The following is a 23,481-nucleotide window of genomic DNA, read 5'->3' as shown; positions in this document are numbered from 1 at the left end:
GATGTGGGATTAACATCGACCAATGTTGAAGATCGGAGCATTAATCGCGAGCGGCGTGGACCTTTGGCGACGACCCACGGCTCGGCGACGTCTAATTTCTTGTGCCTTTTTCGGGTTACAACTGTGAGATTCTGAGAAAAATTTTGTGGCTTTAATTTCTGTTTGGGTACTCTGAAAATGGAGGAAAAGGGAAAGGAATTGAAATTTGAGTATTTTGTATTGTGTAGTTACACTTTTTGAAAGAGAAAAGAGTTTGTTTTTGGTGGCTTTTCTGGTTCTGAATTTCAAAAAGTTTAGCTTAAATTTTTTTTTTTTTTTGGATAAGAGCTTTAAATTATTTATTTTCTCATCAAACAAACAAAAATTATTTATATAATCAAGTTTGTAATTTTGTTAATTTAGAAAGGGTAAATTAGAGAATTTATTTAGTTAATAATTTATCTACTCTACTCTCCCTCCAAATCTCTCCAATTTGAGGGAATTAAAAATAAGGGGTTAGAGGGAATTGAAACCCCTCCAAACCCCTCCCCCTCCTTTCTTAAAAAACTTCCAAACAAGGAATTTAAATTCCTCTCCCTCCCTCTACTCTACTCCCCTCCTTTTTTAAACATCCAAACAGGCCATAAGGGCTGGGTTTCTTCTTTCTTTCTTTCTTTCTTTTTTTTTTTCTTTTTTTTTTTTTGGGTAAGAAGGGCTGGGTTGAATTTGGGTGTATTGTTTTTGGGTTAAACAGGGTTCAATGGGTTTTTAGTTAAAACCCAATAATTACTGGGTCTAATTGGGTTGATATCCATTTAACCCAATTAATAATTGGGTGGGTTTGGGTTTAGTTAGAGTGGGTGGATTTGTGTGGGTAAATGAGTTTGGGCTTACTTTGCCACCCCTAGTATTATCAATATCTAATATCCCAAAAAATTCAGTAATAGAAATAATAAAAAGTAAAAATAAACTAGAAGTTTTTGATTGTAAGCAAGATAAAAAGGCAACGGTAACCACCATGGACGGAGCCATTCATGGATGCCCCCCTATTTTTTTTTTTAATAAAAATAATATAATTATATACCTATATATTTAGGTACTAATTTTAGCAACTTTGTTCAATAAAATTATATTTTGTCCCCCTTATTGATCATTATAAGAGAAATGCTACAGTTACAAACTTTTATACAATATTTTTGCAGATTATTGAGGTAGCAAATTCTTATTGGTTTGCATCTGGGTCCACTACTTACATCACTTTTTTACTTACTAATAACTACTAATCACAACAAAAATTTGTAAAAAAATTTGTAGATCTAGTATTTTCCTCATTTTAAAGTCTATAAAAAAATTTATAGATCTAAAATCTAAAAAAATGATAATATACAAGCCCAAAATATTAGCCGAGCAACAAAAATTACCAATAGGCAATAGAAAAGGTAAAAAAAAAAAAAATTGAGACTAATCAACCAAATTTACCAAAAACAAACAACTTAGCCCTTTAAAAAATTTTAAACAAAATAATGTTGTCCTTACCAACAAAAAACACGCTCTACACACAAATAAAAAAATAATAATAAATGAAAACTTTTGCTGGCTAAGCAATAAAGCCAAAAGCCAAAGCCACTGCATATAACTAATAATAAAACCGCCCCTCCTAACTCCAAGTCCTGGCTATATCTCTAGTAACCACTGTTATACAAGCTTAATTGAATAACAAGTATTTTAAGGCATTTCTAGTTTTTTGTTGCCCCAACAAGTTATACAAAGTGGGGTAGCGGCACGTGCATTAATACATTGCATGCTATTTTTATATCATTTCCTAATTTATTATAAAGATGTTAATAAAAAAATTGTATAAATTTACGTGCATTTGTTAAAAACTTGAGCATAATTTATGAAACCTTAAAAAAGAAGTCCTGGGGACCAGGTCAATCATCTTTGGCTTTTTTTTTTTTTTTTTTTTTTGAGAAACTGTTTTATTTATGTTTTAATTTTGTAAGATTATCACCAAACATAGGACCTAATTATTGCTTAGAAAGTCTCTAATTGAAGCAAGACACGTGGTAGACCATACGAAGTTGGGGTCCAAAGACAATTTTAATTAAGAGCAATGCTGTGCCACTCCTCGCCACGTGGCAAGTTGTGGTTGATAAAGAGACGTCCTCACATAAACTTATTATCATCTTTCTACCAACCACAACTCATCACATAAACAAATTGTAACACAAGTTGGCCACAAGTTGTAACACCAAAATTATCCTTCAATTAATAAAAAATTCTAATACGTGTGGGTCAAGTGGCTCCTACTCCTAAGACCTGCCCATTTAAGTACTACACTACTACTCTTATTATTTTGATGATGTGGGGTCCCTTTGAAGCTAAGCCCTTGACAAAGACTTTTGTGGAGTTGAGGAAACAGCTGGGACCCGTGTCAAGATAAAGCTAAGCAAATAAATAGCATAAAGAATTTATGCCTGGGGGCCAAATAAAAAAAAAATATATATATATATATATATATAAAACTCATTTCCAGTTCCAAGAATTTTGTTTAGAGGAGATTAAGAAATTAAAATTAAAATTTTTTTAATAAAATGAGAATTTGAATATATTAAGTTATCAACAAAAAATTAATAATAAAATATGAAGTTTTACAATTTTTTTTTAAAGTTTTCAAATTTTGAATTGTTATGTAATAGTTCATTATGAGTGTCTATAGTTAATGTTGAGCCCATAACCATTTTGTTTTGTTAAGTTTGCCTAACATTTTTATCTTTATGCAGGTGTTATTATCTATTTGTCTTTGTTTTATAAAAATATTTTAAACTAATGACTAATTTTAATTCTCAATTCATTAGCTCCGTATTAATTATCGACACACCACCATACTTATTCATATTATATAATATTATACACTACGTGTCTACTTAACCAATCAAATACTTAAACAACCACTAAATTTATAATTTTTTTTCTTGAACTTTACTAACTTTATCAATAAAAAAATGTTATTATAATATGATAACAATATACAAACATGTAAAATAAAAAAAATAAAAAACTCTCTATTTCAATATTTTTTTATAAGAAATTTTCAATAATTAAGAACTTTATACTTAATAGTTTTTAATTTGTCAATAGACCTAGATTTAGTATTATAATTAAGATAAAAATTTACTAATTGGTTAGAGATTGCTAAAATCTTCCATTATTTTATTTATTTATTTATATGATATATTATATACTTTTATCAAACTATTAGTTTATTATATTATATGTTATATTATAAAATATCTAAAAATTGAAAAAAAAAAAAAAGAATATTAGAAGAAGAATCACGTACTTACTACTTCGGGAGTAGAGAAAAAAAGAGTTACTTTAACAAAATTAGAAGAAAGAGAAAAGATATGTGGTTACTATGTTAATTAACATTGCTAAGTGTGAGGTTTGTAAACCACACATGTGAACAACAGATTTTCTTGAAATTGAAACAACTTACAGGCACTCAAAAACATCACCTAAACAAGCATGCACTAAAGAATAAAATATTACACATATGGGTGTACACTCTAGAACCACATAAAGATGAGTTAACAAGTAAAAATTGTACTAAAAAAACTCTTTACACCTAGTAATTACATACACCAATGACCTGACCTACCCATCTTACCTAGCTGACACAAGCAAACAAAAGAAGCAAAGTGACATAAAAATAAAAAGTTATAAATGTCATTCAAAGGTGCCGGAACCAAGTAAGAAATGACTAATAAGAGCATCCACATTCATTTTTTTCAATTTTATCCTATTTTACCATTCAAAAAGCCACTTTATCAATTATACAATACCATTTTTCACTACACCCAGTATCAAAACTTCTATTTTCCTATTTTCCTCATTAAAATAATATATTTTCACATTAAAATATACAAAATGTCTCACAGGGATTTCCTGTTCCAAAAAAGAAAAACCCAAGAAACAACCACGCCACCGGCCAGCAACCACCACCACGCCACCGGCCAGCAACCACCACCACAAACTCACCACCAACAACAACCACAAAAAACAACTACCAAGAGGGAAAGAAACACAAAAACCCGAGCAAATCAATCCACACAACAAACTCAGCAAACCCAAATCAATCCACCACCCACCGATACACCACCTCGGCACCACCCCGAGACCCACGGATAGCATGGCACCACCCTGACCTGCCACATCTGCCTCCACATCAAACCCGAGCACCACCAACCCATGAGACCCACGATCCACGGCGATCTCGACTCCACCCCGATCCACTACCACGGCACCACCTCGAGACCCACGGCGGCTTAGTCACGGCAAGCACGGCACCACCCCGACCTACCACATCTACCTCCATATCAAACCCGAGCGCCACCAACCCATGAGACCCACAATCCACGGCGATCTCGGCTCCACCCCGATCCACCACCACGGCATCACCCCGAGACCCACGGCGGCTTAGTCACGGTGAGCACGACACCACCCCGATCCACGGCCACAGCACCACCCCGATCTGCCACATCGAACCATGCTCCACCCAATATGAGACCCACGGAGGCTTGATTCAATGAAAAATAGAGAAAAAAAGGAAAAAAGAAAAAGAAAGGGAAGACAGGGATGAGAGAGGGAGAAGGATTGAAGGAGAGAATCAGATAACTGAAAAAGAAGAAAGAAAAAAAGAGAGAAGAGATGAGAGTACCGGTGAGAGGGTAAGAAGATAAAGCAACAGTAAAATTAATAAAATAATAATATTTGGTTTTACAATTGAGCTCCAGTGTGATTCTAAATGTAGAATCACACTGTAGCTCAATTGTATTTTTTTTTACAATAGTTGTATTTTATACTTTCCATTGGAGCTGATATTTTGAGCCTAAATAGTATAATATCCTTGCATTTGCCATATGCCCTCTTCGTTGTTGATGCTCTAACAAGAAGAAGTCTGGTGCCACTTTATGTGGCACTAGAAGGACTCTAATAACGAAGGTAAGAAAAATCACACCTGGGCTCCCGCCCGTTGGACTTGTAGCAAACTGTAATCTAAATTGAAGTGTAGGTTGGGAGTATAACTTTGCTTTAGAATACAACTTGAAGTGCAGCCCACCACGTGTAGGAGTTAAAGCAGATTGTAATCTCAAATCTGTAAAGAAAATCTTATTTGAATAAATAAACCACTGGCGGACTGAACGAAGAAGTAAAGAAAAGAAGAAAAAATAAAAAGCAAAGCAGATTGACTAAGAGCATTTGTAAACTCACTTTTTGTATTTTATACGGGCCATTTTACAAAACAAATTTTTACAATTTCTACAATTTTCGATAAATTTTTAAAAAAAAATGATATAATATGGCACACCATAGTAAATTCCATCTATGCACTTCATTTGATTTAAATAATATTTTATTATTATTATTTTTACTTTCTGACTTCACGTGCATTCTCATGTAAAAAGTTCTCTCTTGTTTCTCAAAAAGAAAAAGTTCTCTCTTATCTTACACCTCTCACCTCTCTTCTCTCTTCACCGTCACAAAGCCAAACCCCCATGGCTAGAGCTCCATGGCCATGGCCATGGCCGAACATCACATAACCATCACAAAGGCAGAAACCCACATAAATTAAACCCCTGCACTTTCTAGTTCTCTAAACCCAAATCCCACCTAGCCTAGACCACCATGGCCAAACACTATGGGTTCAGCCAATCAACCACCACAAACAAAAGGCTTCTAACTTTGGTTCTCTCTTGGGTTTGGGGACTTGGTGATTTTGTTTGGTTTTTGGAGTTCTGAGTAGTGAGTGTAGTTTGATTTGTGTTTTGATTTGGGTTTTGGGGTTTGAGAAAGGTGGGATTTTTTGGCTTGGGTGTGGTGGGTGGACGGTGGTGGGTGGTTGACCGCCTTTGTCTTGTTTAGAGCAAGAGTGAGTGAGTGATGAAGATGAAGATGGAGATGGGAAAAGAAAAGATTTTGGGAAAAAGAGAAAGAGGGGTCTAATTTTTTGCCCAGTTTGAATACAAGATGCAGATCAGTGGAGCTTGGCTATGCCATCTGTGATTGTGCTCAATTTTTTAGTGAGGTTGGAGCAAAAATTACTTTTTTTTTTTTTTTTGGTTTTTGATTTCCCAACGTTAATCCTTAATTTAGATGTTTATAGATTTTAATCTTCCTTTACAACTACATAATCACTGGAATCACTATTAATTGCAATGAATCACTTCAAATACTTTGAAATTTGTTTTGCAATCAGGCTATTTCATTCTACTTCACTACTCAAAATCCAAAGCTAAAAGCTAAAATTTCGTTTTTTTGCTAAGCCTTCTCTAGAAACAAATAAATAAAAATTAAATTTTAAAAGAAGCAAAAGATTATACCTGTAAGTCAGAGAAATTCCTCAAACCAATCGGAATGAGAGATTGAAATTCCTCAAAGAAAACCCAATAAAAGAGACTGAACTTCTCCTCCGCTGCTCTTCAATCACAATCTTTGCCTCCTTCTCATCTCACCTTTTTTTTTCTCTCTTAAAAAAACTTTTTTTTGTTGTTGATAGGTTCTGGTTGTTTACGTGAGAGAAACCAAATTCAAGCCAGTAGAGATAAGCTTCAAACTTGAGATACGGAATCATGGATGGAGATAAAGTCGGAACAATTCGGAACTGAAAGGATATGGGAAAACGAAACCAGTGAGAAAAAAAAAGGGAAAATAGTTCAACTTTCCCGCCCCCAATTTTTTTCTCAAATAAAACTTCCCGCTACTAATATCCTGTCCCATGAAATAGAGAGTTCGTGGAGAGAAGAAATAAAATAAAACACTAAATAATAATAATAATAATAATACAATAACAATAACTAATAAGTAATACTTTTTCTCATAAAAAAAAAAGTAATACTTTTTTTTTTTTGAAAATGATAAGTAATACATTTTTAATAATGATTATCTCTACAAATATCTCTACAATATGGTTTATTTACAAAAGAACTAGAATTGAGTTTTTTTTTTTTTTCAAACAAAGCTTATAATTTTATTGGAATTTTATAAAACTCTATATTAAATTCACTAATTCAAATCAGTACTTATTTTTTTTAATTAAAATTATATATATATATATATATATATATATATCTCTCTCTCTCTCTCTCTCTCTCTCTCATGTGTAACTTCAAAACAGCACACCAATATACACCGATACTAAGTTATGTCGTTCTTTGGCCAAACCAAAACAACATCCGATACAAAATTGACTCCCTTAATAATAGTACTTTGTTAACATTTTGGTCAATTCCTTTGTTTTTTAAAAGCCACAGTCAAATGCTTAATAATAATTGAATATGTATGTGTTATTAAAAAAAAAATTGAATATGTGTAGCTAACAAAAGCAAAATTCAATTTTGATTCTGTACGTACATAGGCTAACCTGGCTTAACCTAGCAACCCAAGGTCGGGCCCGACTTGGTAGCCCAAGGAACGGAGTACATGAATGGGTTAGCCCAGCCTTAGGAAGGTATGAATATGGCCTTCGAAAAAATGTATAACGGCCCAGCACAGGCCCATTCGGCTTCTAGACCAGATCCACCCCAGTGACAACGTAGGACATGGGTCAGCCAATCATGAAATGGATAATTGACACCAAAACCTGGACAACACATTGTTCTAAGAAGAGACACTTGTCAAAAGGGCTAGTCAGTGGGGACCACCAGTCCAATTTTCATGTCATGCCATGTTCAATGTAAAACATATAAATAGGTAAAGATGAAACTGGAGTGGGTGGGAGAAAAAAGGGACTAGTAGTTGGGAAGTACATAAGCTACAGCAGTGGAAAGGACACCAGACATCTCACCCAAAGGAGAAGGTACCAAAGGGAAGACACCAAAGGGATTAAATGGCCATCATTAAGCAAACATCAAGATTAAATGGCCATCATTAAGCATTAAATCCTCCAGATGTAGTGTAACGTTATACTGAGCATTAACTTAGCATAAGGCTATATAAAGCCAGAAAAGATAGGTAAAAAAACATGAGCACACATAAATTACTCTACAGAATTGAGATTCCTAAATAGCTTGAGCTAACTTAAGCATCGGAGACCTTGGCAGACCCTAAACCAATGCCATTATCCATTTAGTGTTATCTCTTACACAGGATCTCAGGTCGTCTAACAAGGAACATACTGACAAAAAGAAATCATACTTCATCAATTCTGATTGTGATTTTGTTGCCCATTGAGAAAAGGTTGAAATTTTATAGGCTAGGCTAAATTCTTTTTTTTATTCAAGTTTTTTTATTTTGTTGGTTGAAGAAAAAGAAATGAAGAAAATGAGAGTGTGTGTAAAAAGAAATGAAGAAAAAGAAATGAATAAGAAAGAGAAAAAATTAATATAATAATTAGCTTTAGAAATTTTTTAATGACATAAATTCTATTCCTAATCTACAGTAACCCATCAGGCATGGAGATGTGCTGCTCATGAGCAAACAAACTGTTTGAGACATGGAGAGACTGTTAGAGCAATGTTTTATGGTTTTATTCTCCATTTTAGAGAGAATTCAGGGTTAGCGATACTGTTGGAGGTGCTCTAAAAAAAATTAGAAGAAGTTGTGTTTGGTTTCAAGTCAAAAAAAAAAAAAAAAAATCAGACAAAATAAGGTAATTACATTCATATTAGTTAAACTATTTACTTGTCAAATCACGTCCAATCACCCATTTTTTTTATACTATAATATAATCCACCCACTCTTCACGTTCTCTCTTAATTCCTCCTCTCACAATATCACCGAACTCTCTCTCTCTCTCTCTCTCTCTCTCTCTCTCTCCATAAAATATTTAAAAAAACCTTAGTGGTATTGACTGCATAACAAAACCAGAATAATTCGACAAAACCGTAATCTATGTGCCGAACAATACCACTCAAACTCTTCTTCTTCTTCCTTTTTTAAATTTTTTATATATATATATATAGATTATACATTATCAGGATGTTTGGTACATGCACTTAAAAATTGAAAATTATTATTTAAAAATATGTGTGAAAATACGTGTGGATGAAAAAATATGTGAAAATACATGTAATATTGTCTAAAAATTAATAATATGTGTTTAAGTGTATATACCAAACTGGAGCTAGATATCATAAGAAAGGATGGGACCTGGCTACATGGAATGCCCCTCTGTTTATTTTCCACCATATTTACTTTTATTAAAAATTTTATTTAATTATATAGAAATGTCATTCTATATTTACGATATTTAATGCAAGGTTTCTTATACTGACTAACACATACGACCATGAATATTATGTTTGGTCAAGGTAAACGGATATGAAGAGTTTTTTTTTTTTTTTTTTAGTTCAGCACTTGGTGGATACCATGGACATGGAGATAAGGAGAACTTGGCGCAAAGAAGTCAGAAGATGAAGAGAACTTATAAGTATTGCAGTTTGCTCAACAGTCAACAGGTACATCCAAAATGAGGAGCAAGACACATGAGTTAACAAATATTCCATGCAGATTATCATATATATATATATATATATATATATATATATATAAAGGTAAACATCTCTAGATCTCACAGGAGATTCACACACACAACATATCAACAACCTTAGAGAACTTTTGGGTACACAACCCTAGATCTACAAAAGAGGCACAAGATGCACTCTAATCTCTCTCTAAAAAGCCTTATAAAAACATGTTTAAGGTTTTCTTTATAAACTAGAAGAAGTAGACCTAAAACCCTAATCCTTAATAGGCTTGAACTGCTGCTTGGGCTTAATTAAAATTCTGCAGATACGATTCTCGATCGTTCGAGCCTGTCTCTTGATCAGTCGAACTAGGCAATTATGAATTCTTCTTTCTACTGCTTGTATGTTCTTGAATCTTGATTTGTATCACCTTGAGTATTGTCTAATAATACCTATAGATTCTAGGATCTATATCTAGACAAGTTTGTGTTCATGATTTGCCAATTGTTATAAACTTGTAGAACCTAACAATCTCCCCCTTTGATAATTCATGACAAAACTTACATACAAAATGAAATGCTCAAATACAAGAATAACCCAATATAATAAAATGCCCAATTACACATTGTTGCCCAAAATACAATTCAAACTAACCACTACCTATCAATTGCAATTGAGTAGACAGCAGCTTCAAATGAATTAACCTGTAAATTTCTAAAACACTAAACAAACCATAAACGCATGTGTGAAAAATACAAGTAAATCAATATGAAACACAATATAAAAACAAAAGTAAACTAACTCTCCCCCTAAGTTAGATACATCAAAAAGTTTTTATATTCACCACCTTTCAAAAATAATTCAATCTCTCCCTAAACAAAACGTTTTTAAACAGGATTCCCACATTTCATCTATTTCTCCCCCTTTTTGTCACATATTGACAAAGACAACCCAATCAAAGAGTAAAAAGATTACATACACAACAAAGGAAACAACTCCCCCTATGAACAACATAGGTTTTAAAAATATCTTTCTCCCCCTATAAAAATAGGAAAAACAAAACATGTGGAAAAAATAGTTTTGGGAAAAAATTAGGAGGTGGGGAAAGTAAAAACACACCAACCTTCATTTTTAAAAAAATGAGGTTACACATGAACACAAATATTCTCTCTTTCAATAATTGCAAACTTGACACTATATGACCTATAAACAGATGGTGTTTGAACTCAATCAAGTAAAGAAAATATTTGCACATTGATTATCCATCATATCTCTTAAAAAAATATTTTCTATAGTTCACACATAAAATATAGCATATACTAAAATGTACAAATGACTCAAAAATTAATCAATCAATTTTTAAATCAAGTTGGGTACCCAATTTAGTAAAGTGTATGCATGTTATGTGTAAAAACAATGAGAAATATGACTGCAAGATGGATACCAAAAAAAAAAAAAAAAAGACAGTGCAATGCATGTGAATCCTAAACATAAATGATGCATGAAAAAATTTGGTCAAAAACTTAGAAACTGAAAAATTTTCAGTTTCGATCAGTCGAGCATTGATCAAATACCAATCGAGTCACGCAGAGAGCAATAATTAAAAATCAAAGGATTTTCTCGAAAAACACATTCAATCGATCGAAATTTTGGAAAACTGAATTTTTTGAAAAACAGCAGAAGATTATGCAAAAACTACTCAAACCAAGGAATTTTATGAATGAAATGCATGAGAATGAGTTTACATGTTTTTCAAAAACACCAGAGTTCAACCTAGATCTTCCAAAAACAATATTTTCAGCTTTTTGTCCCCAAAACTCAAACATTTAACATATTTTGCATCAAAATCAAAGAACATATAATCTTGGATGGCCAAAAAAATTCACACGCAATTTCATGTACTAAGTTTAGCAAAGAATAACTTGTGCAGTATGTGCAACTAGCAAAAACATGGGATACATGTGAGGTGATAAGTAAATAGTAATCAATCACATTTTCTATAGAATTCATCACATGAATTTCAAAGTGACTATCACCTAAAGAGTTACATCATATAATTCCCACATCTCCTAGAATACAAGCTTGCAATCATGAAGTTTCTTATATTGCCTCATAATGTACACACCAATTTTATTTCATTTGATAAATTGATATTTAGGCTAGATAATGTACATACCAATTTTATTTTATTTGAATTCATTATAACCGAGGCTACACCTTATATTCTTTTTGTGCATGTGCTACACTTTCTCGAGCACAAAATCTTATGATATGCACTAAGGTATTCATGATTGACTAGTAAACAGTGGTAAGATGATTATTTATGCATTTCTCTTAGGATTTTTTAGTCCTTACAATCAAAAGCATGTGACTTCAAAATTAAGATCACGTGATCAAAAATCATAGACAATTCCCACACAACATGCACCACATAGCCAAAACTAGCAAAGTGCAATAAAAAAAAAAAGCTCATCCAAGCTAAACAAGGTACACAAGCATGTTATGTAAAGATAATAGGCCAACCTCAATTACATATTCATGATGTGTAATACAAAAGATATAAAAATCTTTTTGATTTCAAAAAAAAATTTATGACCAAAACTAAAAGCACACATCATGCTAAATGATTAAAAGAAATGCAAATGCAATGCATGACAGTACTTAAAAAATCTTCTTTCTCCTTAGTCTCGTTGGCAAGGGTCTCAGTATCGATGGCTTCAAAATCAAGGTTTGAAAAGTCTGCTACCTAACCATGATGCTTCATCATCCACCTACGTAGGAGCTTGAAGCCTTTGAAGTACTGGACGAATTAAAGATCAGAGAAGCAATCAGACTCAATAAACTTGGAGATCACCTTCTCATGTTCTTCGTCTGTCTTCAGAAGGGCAGCTTGGACTTCCTCGTCCTTTTGGATGACGAGCCTCTTTTCCACTTTCAATGCTTCCTTAAGTTCCTTCACTTTCTCCTTGGCCGTCGTCGCTTGGTCCATTGTCTCAATTAGATCCTTCCTTAACTTCGAGCCCTCAACTTCAATTGATTCAACCTTGATATTTGCCACCACCACCTTCTCTTTACTGCTCAGGTAATCAATTGTCAAGCGCAGAGATTCACCAAAAACCTGGAAAATGAAAGAAGGGTCTAAACTCTTAACAGGTGTAAATACTCAATGAGTAATGGAAAGTAGCTGAGTAAAATACTTGCACCAGTTTATGAATATGGCGACTGACCAGCTCGTGGGAAGGGATGGACGAAAGACCTGTAAGCTCGTCATCAGAAATGACGTTGTGAGCTTATCCAAGAGTTGTGGCAGGATCTTCCCAAACACTCTTGCCAACCTTACCCTTCCCTTTGGAGCGAAAGGTTGGAAGAGTGAAGGTCATCATCTCAAGGGAAGGCGTAGGAGAAGACGAGGTACCAAAGAGAGACAAGGGGGCAGGGACAAAGGCTTGTTCTTCAAACTCTTCACATGAGCGTATTTATCTTTGTTATACTTGGTAGCCATTTTTGCAAAATAGAAGGTTAGAAAGCTAAGCTCTTATAAAGAAAGAGGAAATAAGAAAGAAGGGCAAGTTAAACCTACTTTTCTCTTCCCGAGCAATCTTCTTTAAAACAAATGCGGAAAGTTCAAGTTCAAGGCAACATTCGTATAAATGACAAGGATCTACCAAGTCGTCAAAATTGTCGATAGTAAGGGCGAACTCAAGAGCAGCTTGAACTTGTCCTTGATAACGCTCTTCCAATGTAAGACGATCAGAAACCGCAAGACAAGTTAACAAGGAAAGATCAGAGAATGATAAGTTAAAACAGCTGGTCTAATGAAAAGGTAGAGAGACGCACCAAGAGAGGGAGTTTCCCATTTCCGTAGCAACCACGGGACCTCACCCCACAGGTCATCAGTCATGGTTTCCCATCCGGATCCAGAAACGAAAAAGTATCGTGACTTCCAGTCAATAAAGGAAGTAGGAAAGCTACGGACGATCCTAGACTCCTTATTCCAAGGCAAGATTTCAAAATACCCATAGTGGGTAGAAGGTTTCAGCCAATATAAGTGAAGAAATTCATTTAAGATTATCATGTCCTCATCATGGACAGATACCCAAATTGACATACAACTAATAATCATCCTCCATGCGTTAGGGACGAGCTGGCCAGGTGTAACATTGAGAGCAGAAATAAGTTGCATGATGAAAGGATGAACAAGAAAATGAAGGCCACATGAAAAGGTATCTTCGTAAAAACTCACCTCACCATGAGCAAAGGAACAGGCTTTTTCATTGGGACGAGGTAATCTTGTAACGACCCCTCTAGGATATTGGAACCTTTTTCGCATAGATTTCAGGTGTCCCTATTCTAAAAAGCAAGACTCAAAGAGAGCATGAAAAGGGATTGAAGACGAAGAAGAAGAAGAAGAGGGGTTTGAAGAAGAGGAGGGCTTTGAAGACGACGAGCGTTTCGACATCACGATTTCAAAATCTTTATCAGTAGACTCACTACTCAATGATGGGCCAATTTCTAGCTTGCTAGACCTAACGTCGGTGTCTCTATACTCTATAGTAATCATCTCTAGGTGATGAGCAATCAAAGAACGATGAATCAAGGGAAAAAGGCTAGTCAAAACCGGTCTAAAGGCCCCAGAATCTTGAGGTAAAAACAAACCAACTTGGGGACGATGCTTACCAGAGAACTTAAGAAATACCCCTAATCTAGCAAAGAAGAATGAAATGAAGAGAGCTTCCTGCCTAATGAAAGCAAAATAAACCATTAATGGAATCTAGAGGAAAAGGAGTCTTACCGTACAGAGGGTGCAGAGCTTTCTTTTTTGTTTTAGACTTCAAGTACAGCATATAATGAGGAAGAAGGAGGATATGAAGAGTTTTTTGCTAAAAAAGGAAGCAAAATCAATGCGTGGGAAACATAAGGAAAGAACACATGTGCGGCCAACAAGGGAAGGGAATGTGGAAATCATCTAACGAAAATGTCGCACCATAATAAATGTGATGAGACAAGAATCTCGGGACATGAATAAACTGACCTGCCCAAGAAGAACTTTCCATATTCCTTTGCTCATCCAAACAAAGGACGACAAAGGAATAAAAGGGGTAACTAACGAGTAGGGCATAAATGGTCATTTGTCACTCGTAAACTGTCCATAATAATGATGAGTAAGAGTATAGACGAGCGTAAATGCATTAATTCAAAACAACATTCAATGATCGAGTGATAAATAAGCACGGAACCGTTATCTCCATCCAATAATGTGCAGTTAAAGGTCCATTATAGATAGCAAACATCGGGATTAAATGGCCATCATTAAGCATTAAATCCTCCAGATGTAGTGTAACGTTATACTAAGCATTAACTTAGCATAAGGCTATATAGAAGCCAGGAAAGATAGGTAAAAAAACATGAGCACACATAAATTACTCTACAGAATTGAGATTCCTAAATAGCTTGAGCTAACTTAAGCATCGGAGGCCTTGGCAGGCCCTAAACCAATGCCATTATCCATTTAGTGTTATCTCTTACATAGGATCTCAGGTCGTCCATCGTATTAACAAGGAACATACTGACGAAAAGAAATCATGCTTCATCAATTCCAATTGTGATTTTGTTGCCCATTGAGAAAAGGCTAAAATTTTATATGCTAGGCTAAATTCTTTTTTTTATTCAAGTTTTTTGATTTTGTTGGTTGAAGAAAAAGAAATGAAGAAAATGAGAGTGTGTGTAAAAAGAAATGAATAAGAAAGAGAAAAAATTAATATAATAATTAGCTTTAGAAAATTTTTAATGACATAAATTCTATTCCTAATCTACAGTAACCCATCGGCCATGGAGACGTGCTGCTCATGAGCAAAAAAACTTTTTGAGATTTGGAGAGAGTGTTAGAGCAATGTTTTATGGTTTTATTCTCCATTTTAGAGAGAATTCAGGGTTTAGCTATACTACTGGAGATGCTAAAAAAAAAAAAAAAAAAAAAAAAGAGAAGAAGTTGTGTTTGGTTTCAAGTCAAAAAAAAAAATCAGACAAAATAAGGTAATTACATTCATATTAGTTAAACTATTTACTTGTCAAATCACGTCCAATCACCCATTTTTTTTACACTATAATATAATCCACCCACTCTTCACGTTCTCTCTTAATTCCTCCTCTCTCAATATCACCGAACTCTCTCTCTCTCTCTCCATAAAATATTAAAAAAAACCTTAGAGGTATTGCTTGCATAACAAAACCAGAATAACTCGACAAAACCGTAATCTATGTGCCGAACAATACCACTCAAACTCTTCTTCTTTTATATATATATATATATATATATATATAGATTATAGATTATCAGGATGTTTGGTACATGCACTTAAAAATTAAAAATTATTGTTTAAAAATATGTGTAAAAATACGTGTGGGTGAAAAAATATGTGAAAATACGTGTAATATTGTCTAAAAACTGAAAACATGTGTTTAAGTGGATATACCAAACAGGAGCTAGATATCTTAAGAAAAGATGGGACCTGGCTGCATGGAATGCCCCTCTGTTTATTTTCCCCCATTCTATATTTACATTTTTTTTAAATTTTATTTAATTATATAGAAATGTCATTCTATATAACACATACGACCAGTGGCAGCGCCACGTTTCTTACGCTGACTGACACATACGACCAGTGGCAACGCCACGTACAAGTCAAGGTGTTTCCAAGAACACCCTGACTTGAAATTTTTTTTTTATATATAATAATTAAAATTTTTTACATATGAAGATATCAGGAACAGCCCCAACAAAATTAGGAAAACCCTCAAATTTAAAAAAAAAAAAATTTATTTGTTCTACTTTCAAGCAAAAAAAAAAAAAAAACCCAAAAAAAAATTGAACTAAAATATGAATATATATATATATATATATATATATATATATATATATATATATATATATTGTAACAGAGGCACAGGCAAGCCCACGGCAAACCCACAGATTCTCTCAAAAAAAAAAAAAAAAACCCATGGTCACGTTGCTCGCAAAGCAAAGCAAACCCCAATACAGACAGAGTAGACCAAACCCCAATACAGAGCAAACCAAACCCACGGTCACGTCGCTTGCAGCTCGCTCGTCTTCGTCGTCGCTCAGCGCAGATTGCGCCTCATCACAGATCGCGCCTCCGTCGCCTCATTGCCTCATCGCAGATTGGGCCTCATCACTCATCGCCGATCGCAGATCGGGATCGCACAACTGCTCCGGTGGTCGGTGCTCGGTGATCGGGATCTCAAGGTATTTCTCTCTCTTTTTCTCTCTGACTCTCTCGCAGTCTCTCTCTCTCTCTCTCTCTCTGAAAGGAAATCTATCAAATGAAATAAAATTAATGAATGAGCTTTTTATTCTTTTAAGAGTCTAACTCTCTCTTTTGAACTGTGAGTTTGTGATTGGTAGCTTTATTAATATTTTGTTTTTTGCCTTTTTTTTTTACTTTTTAAATTTGGCTTTATCTTATTCTTATCAATTGGTGTTGGTCAGTTTGTGTTGGTGTTGGTGTTGGTGTTGGTATTGGTGTTAGTGTTAGTGAGATATGTGTAATGTGTATTGTAATTTGTGATTGTGAAATTTTCTGATTGGCAGTTAGCTATTGTGATCGGGGGTATCAGGCATGAGGCTTATACCAATGTGCTTGTCTGTTGAGTGGGGTGGGGGTAGATGGGCACATGGGGTTGGGTTACACTGCTTTAATTATTATGCTGCACATGAGATGCGTAATTAGTGACTCTTTTAGTGTAATATGCATATAAGACTAAACAATATAACAAATTAAAGCAGTATAATTAATGACAAACAAATTAAAGCAATATAGTTTATTGTTACGCTAAACAACAATAATTAAAGTAGTATAATTAACCAATACATTATAAAAGACAAACAAATTAAATTATGTTAGACTAAACAACAATTAATAATTTTATAATTAATAAAACAACAATATAACAAATTATAATTTATAAAAGACAAACAAATTAATGAAACAAATAAACAACAATAATTAATAATTTTATTAATATTTCAAATAAACTTATAGTTTATTGTGTATTCTTTTGCTAGAATTATGAACAAATATTTGATAAAAAAACCACGTACTCAAAAAAAAAATTTTATGGGAAAATTTTTTAGGAACACCCTAGGAAAAATTCCTGGAACCGCCACTGCATACGACCATGAATATTTTGTTTGGTCAAGGTAAACGGATATGAAGAGATTTTTTTATTTTTATTTTAGTCCAGCACTTGGTAGATACCATGGACATGGAGATAAGGGGAACTTGGCGCAGAGAAGTCAGAAGATGAAGAGAACTTATAACTTTGCAGTTTGCTTAACAGTCAACAGGTACGTCCAAAATGAGGAGTAGGACACATGAGTTGACAAATATTCCATGCTATCTCATGGCCTATTTGATGAGCTCTGGCTGCTGCTTGGCGATCGTTATTTATTTTTATTTTATTTTTTAAAAATAAAATAAAATTTTAACATATAACATCTATTTTATAATAATAATTGTGAATTTTAGTTTGTTCAACTAGTAAAGTCCCTAATTGAATAACAGATTGGAGTCCAATCCTTACCTACATAAAAAACTGATTAGTGTCTTGATCTGATGATAAAAAGTATCATCAGAAGTGGATATTATAGGTTAAAACTCTTTAAAACAAAATTATAATAATAATTTTTTACTATTAAGCCAAAACACCCATTAAATTTAATATAGGTGATATTCAAACCTCAAATTTCTTATTTAATGATAATAAATTTTATTAGTTAAACCAGTTAAAACCTTAAAATAGATTGCAAGGAGTGCACCTTTGGCTTTGGCACAAGCAAGTGAAAAAGAGGCAAAGAAATACACATTTTAACTCAATCACCTATTAAAATGAAACATGACATTATTTTAAATCCCAAAAATTATAAATTGTTGATTTTGTAATAAATTTTGTTGTAATTCCCTCTCAGTGCATAAAATTAAAGAGTCTATCTAGAACTCATAATTTATGGTTGCAAAAGTCAAAGAGTAGAGTGTTAGAGATACTACCAACATTTTTTTTTCTTTTCAAAAAAGAGATACTATAAATTTTATTATATGAATATTACAAACTGAAGTGTCACCCATTACAAAAAGTAATTCAAAATCTGTTTCTTAGTCGTGGAATTTTCACCAGTTACATTGATTCAGTTAAAATATTGTTCGAACTTTGTCTTGATCTTGAATTTTCGGTTGATGTTTCAAGAGAGCTTGGAAGTTGGAAGAACTTCTATACTTGTGTTCAAACTATCGCACTCCAAAAGTCTTGAAATATGTGCCTTAATATTGCTTTTATACCTTGGCTTGGAAATGACAAAACCGTAGGCATGCAGTTGAACAAACATAATTGAAAAACTATTTTTGCACGAATCTTGATGGGTCTTTTTAATGAAATTCTGACTTGTTTGTGAGAATTTTTTTTTTTTTTTTTTTTTTTTTTGAGAATCCAGACAAAAACTTATATTAAGTCAGGCTAGGATGGTCAACCTGAAAAACTGGTACAAGATCTGGTGGCACCTTATCCATCCAAACGGACATATGAGAGATGTCTTTTGTCTTACCAGCTAGAGAATGGGCTAACTTATTCCCTTGTCTACGTACAAATGATACATTGAAATTCGAAAAAAAGGAACTGAGAAACAGAGTATCATTTATAATGTGACCATGTTGTGCCAAGTTTCTATCTCCACTCTTCAAAGCTTTGAACAGAGACTCGTTGTCACCTTCAAGAACAATATTGTCGAGACCAATCTCTAGTGCAAGTTCCGTCGCTCGTCTCGCTGCTAGCGCTTCTAGCTCGATCACACTGGCTAATAATGGGATTTGTTGTGTCAGCGAAGCCAGAACGACGTCGTTGCTGTTACGAATGACAACTCCCAGACCCACCTTATTTTCTTCAACAAATGTAGCTGCATCATAGTTTGCTTTAAAACCTTGGGCTTCTGGAGGAGACCAAACCTTCTGTTGTTGATTCTGGTTAGGAGTGTGGAGCACTAGAGGGGCAAAAGCTTCAAATCTTCTTTCTCTCGCATGCTCTGTTATTCGGTCAATGGGCAGAGCAACCTTGCCTAGTCGAAGATTATTCCGGCGATTCCACAAATTCCATATGACGATGGAGAATAGCTCCGGATCCTTATTTCCTGCAAAAACAAAGTCTATTACGTCAGTAAAATCGCTGCTGCCCTTGAGTGCTTCGTGGCTCCACATTGGAGTTTGACTCCACAATGGGTTCAGCACAGGGCAGTGGTACAGGGCATGGATCGTATCCTCCTAGTGTTGTCTGCAATTATCACACACGTTGTCTGTGGTGATTTTGCGGCGGACCAGATTCACTTTGGTAGGTAAGGAATTTGTGCACGCACTCCAAACCAGGTTTTTAACCTTGTTTGGCACGTCCAAGCCCCAAATTTTTTTCCATAGAGGTTTCATTGCTTCTGTGGTTGAGGGTCTTGGCTACTGGAGTGTGTTGGCTTCCTGTAAGAATTTGTACCCCGATTTAACAGAGTATTCCCCATCATGATTAAAAGGCCAAAGCAGCACATCTTCTTGAATGGAGCGACACAAATAAATGTTTTTTATAATAGCGGCTTCAAAGTCATAAAAGACTCGGTCAAGCATATCTTCCTTCCAGGTTCTACTCACTGGGTCTATCAAGTCACTCACCCAAACCGTACCAGACCCCTGCCATCCTTGGTGATAAAACTTTTGGTTTGTTTTTCACAGGTAACCAATTATCATCCCACACCTGAATGGAATTCCCCATGCCAATTCGCTAGACCGCTCCACGCTTTATTACTTCTCTTCCCTTAATTATGCTCTTCCAAGCATATGATGCATTATTCGGATTTTTTGCTTCCATCACAGTGGTGTTTGGGAAAATTTTGGCTTTAAAAACGTTGTAAAACAGTGATTGGGTATCATAAAGGAGTCTCCACATTTGCTTAGCCAAGAGTGCATCATTATACATAGCTAAATCTTTGAAACCCAACCCTCCTTGTGTCCTAGGTTTGCATAAGTCCGCCCATTTCATCCAATGAATTTTTCGACCATCACCTTTTTGTCCCCAAAAAAATCTACGAATCAAAGATTCAATTTCATTGCACAAAGTGAGAGGTAACTTAAAGCAAGACATAGTATAGGTGGGGAGAGCTTGGGCAACAGCTTTAATAAGAATCTCCGTACCAGCTTGAGATAAGAGTTTTGATTCCCACCCTTGTAACTTCTTCCAAATCTGCTGCTTAATATGAGCGAAGCTCTCTTTTTTGTTTCTGCCAACTAGGGAAGGGAGACCCAGGTACTTCTCATATTGATGCACTACCTCTACTCCAAGCATATCTTTAATCCTATTTTTCATATCATCGTTGGTGGACTTGCTAAAAAAGAGTGTGGTTTTAGCTCTGTTTATTTGTTGACCAGAGGCACTCTCATAAGTAGCAAGAATATTCAACAAAGTTTGGCACTCATTATCTGTAGCCTTGCAAAAGATTAAGCTATCATCTGCAAAAAGTAAATGAGTTAGCTTGGGTCCGTTTCGACAAATAGACACACCACAGATATCTCCATTGCTTGCTACTTTACTTATCAGTCCATGCAGTCCTTCTGTGCACATAAGGAAAAGATATGGGGATAGGGGGTCCCTTTGTCGAAGACCCCTTGATGGGGTGATGTGGCCATGGGGTTCCCCATTTATCAAAACCGAATATGAAGCTGTGGTAATGCATGTCATCACCAATTTCACCCATCTATTTTGAAAACCCATTTTCATCAAGACTTTCTCCATAAAAGACCACTCCATCCTGTCGTATGCCTTACTCATGTCCAGTTTTAAAGCCATAAAACCTGTTTTACCATTATTGTGATTTCTCATGTAATGTAAAGTTTCAAAAGCCACCAGGATGTTATCTGAAATCAAACAATCAGACATAAAAGCACTTTGGCGTTCTGAAATGAGCTGAGGCATAATAATTTTCAATCTATTTACCAAAACTTTTGAGAAAATTCTATAAAGCACATTACTCAAACTTATAGGTCTAAATTGAGTCACAAATTCTGGGTTCTTAACCTTAGGAATTAGGGTGATAAAAGAGTGATAGAGTGATTGCGGTAGCACACTAGTGTTAAGATAGCGCAAAATGGAGTGAGTGACATTAGACCCAACCAAAGACCAATAAGTTTGATAAAACAAAGGGGGCATACCATCGGGGCCTGGGGATTTTAAGGGAGCCATCTGTTTTACTGCCTTCTCCACCTCCTCAATAGTAAAAACACTCTCAAGCTTTATGTTCATATTGGGTGTAACCACGTGTGGTATAACTTCTATCACATCAGTCATGCCGCTAGGTTCAACAGATGAGAAAAGGGTTTGGTAGAAGTTCAAAATAGTGTCATGTACGTGGTCTTGTCCAACACACCAATTACCCGTATCGTCCCGTAGCTTGGTGATATAGTTCTGACGGCGTCGTTGTGAGGCTTTACTATGGAAGAATTTTGTATTATGGTCACCGTCTCTAAGCCACATAATTCTTGAGCATTAGCCCCACATCATGGATTTCTTAACAAGCAACTGATTGATCTCCCTTTCTAGCAACTTCATACGAGTGGAGTTCCCAGTCCGAGCTGCTTCCTTTTCTGCACGTTGGAGTAGTTTGTTTTTAGTTTCTAGCTCTCTTCTAACACTTCCAAAACATTGTTTACTCCATTTTGTCAATGCCCTTCCACACTTGTCTAGTTTATTGAGGATTCTAGTATCCCATGGGTCTGCAACTCTCTCCCTCCACACGGCTTGTACGGTGTCAGTGCACCCTTCATCTGTTAACCACATTTGCTTGAATCTAAAGGGTTTGTGGAAATTAGAATCCATCCCTTCCGGTGTTATCCACAACGGTTTATGGTCAGAGGTAGTAACATCAAGGTGGTGGATTTTTGTACCTGGGAACATAGTGAACCAATCCGCGGTGGCTAGTCCTCTGTCAAGTCTCTCAAAGATTGTGTAATCCTCAAAATGCTTATGCCAAGTATAAGGAAAACCCACGTATCCCAGGTCAATGAAATTGCAATCATCCAAGACATCCCTAAAAGGTTGCATCTGTGAGTGTGGTCTTGGTCTTCCTCCCACCTTTTCTAACTGGAGAGTAATCTCATTAAAATCCCCCGCGCATAACCATGGTGAAGTTTTCTTGCTTTTCAAATCTCTCAGTTTGGTCCACGATTCATGCCTTTTGTGAGTATCTAGTTCACCGTAGAAACCAGTGAATCTCCATTCATCAGGTCTGTTTTTATTAATGGTGGTGTCTATGGTTGGGAGAGAAAGTCTCAATATCTAAGTTGAAATCTTCCTTCCAAAAGAGTGCCAAACCTCCTTCTTTATTTCTTCTCGGAACCTCAAACAGATTTTTGAATTGAATTCTTCTTTTCACTTGTTCTAGCCTAGCCTTATCTATCCATGTTTCGGCTATAAACACAACAGAGGGATCTTTTGCCCACACCAAAGTTGCAAGCTGATCTTCTGTCAATGGGTTCCCAAGCCCACGACAATTCCATACTAAAAGACTCATTGCTTCTGGCAGGGCTGATAAACAGCCTCTGCCAATATCTGAACATTTTCCTTACCACTCTGAGAAACCACAATTTTCTTGTTAGGTAACACAGTATGGTTTGTAAGGTTGCTGGCTGATCTTTTCTGCCCCAGTACTTCAGTTATATCTGAGAATTTAAGAAAGAAATTTCTGTATTGTATTAATTAGAAAAGAATGTACAAGAGCCTATTTATACAAGAATTGATACAAGAGCTAAAGAATATATGTGCCTAACTAACTCCGCTTTTTACGGATCTAGCCCTTACAACCAATCAAAACATTACACGTGTCTATGTAAATAGTTACTAAACTACTAAGACAACTAATTCTGAACTACAAGTCGTATTTGCTTTTGTAGAGTGTTGTATAAGTGTTTTTGCTGCAAGTCTTCCAGTGCTCTGTTTT

The 23,481-nt window shown here is 35.0% G+C and overlaps 1 protein-coding gene across 1 annotated transcript; it reads right to left on the bottom strand.

Moving 5' to 3' along the window:
* Window positions 1-22,031: 22,031 nt before the first annotated feature.
* On the bottom strand, window positions 22,032-23,055 carry LOC142616949 (uncharacterized). The gene is made up of 2 exons (XM_075789681.1): window positions 22,857-23,055; window positions 22,032-22,792 (listed from the first exon to the last, which is right to left on the bottom strand). Exons 1-2 carry the CDS (start codon window positions 23,053-23,055, stop codon window positions 22,032-22,034), a joined length of 960 nt encoding a protein of 319 aa, XP_075645796.1.
* Between the last annotated feature and the right edge of the window lie 426 nt (window positions 23,056-23,481).

This window comes from Castanea sativa, chromosome 11 (assembly GCF_040712315.1).
Source record: "Castanea sativa cultivar Marrone di Chiusa Pesio chromosome 11, ASM4071231v1".
NCBI lineage: Eukaryota > Viridiplantae > Streptophyta > Magnoliopsida > Fagales > Fagaceae > Castanea > Castanea sativa.
The sequence above is the reverse complement of the archived record's forward strand: the minus strand, read 5'-3'. Positions and strand labels throughout refer to the sequence as shown.

Bases quoted from the DNA above. Each gene is read 5' to 3' on its own strand.
- LOC142616949 (XM_075789681.1), bottom strand. From the start codon at position 23,055: ATGAGTCTTTTAGTATGGAATTGTCGTGGGCTTGGGAACCCATTGACA. The intron at 22,793-22,856 runs GTTTGGCACTCT...TCCCAACCATAG, and splicing joins GAGAAGAAATAAAGAAGGAG to ACACCACCATTAATAAAAAC.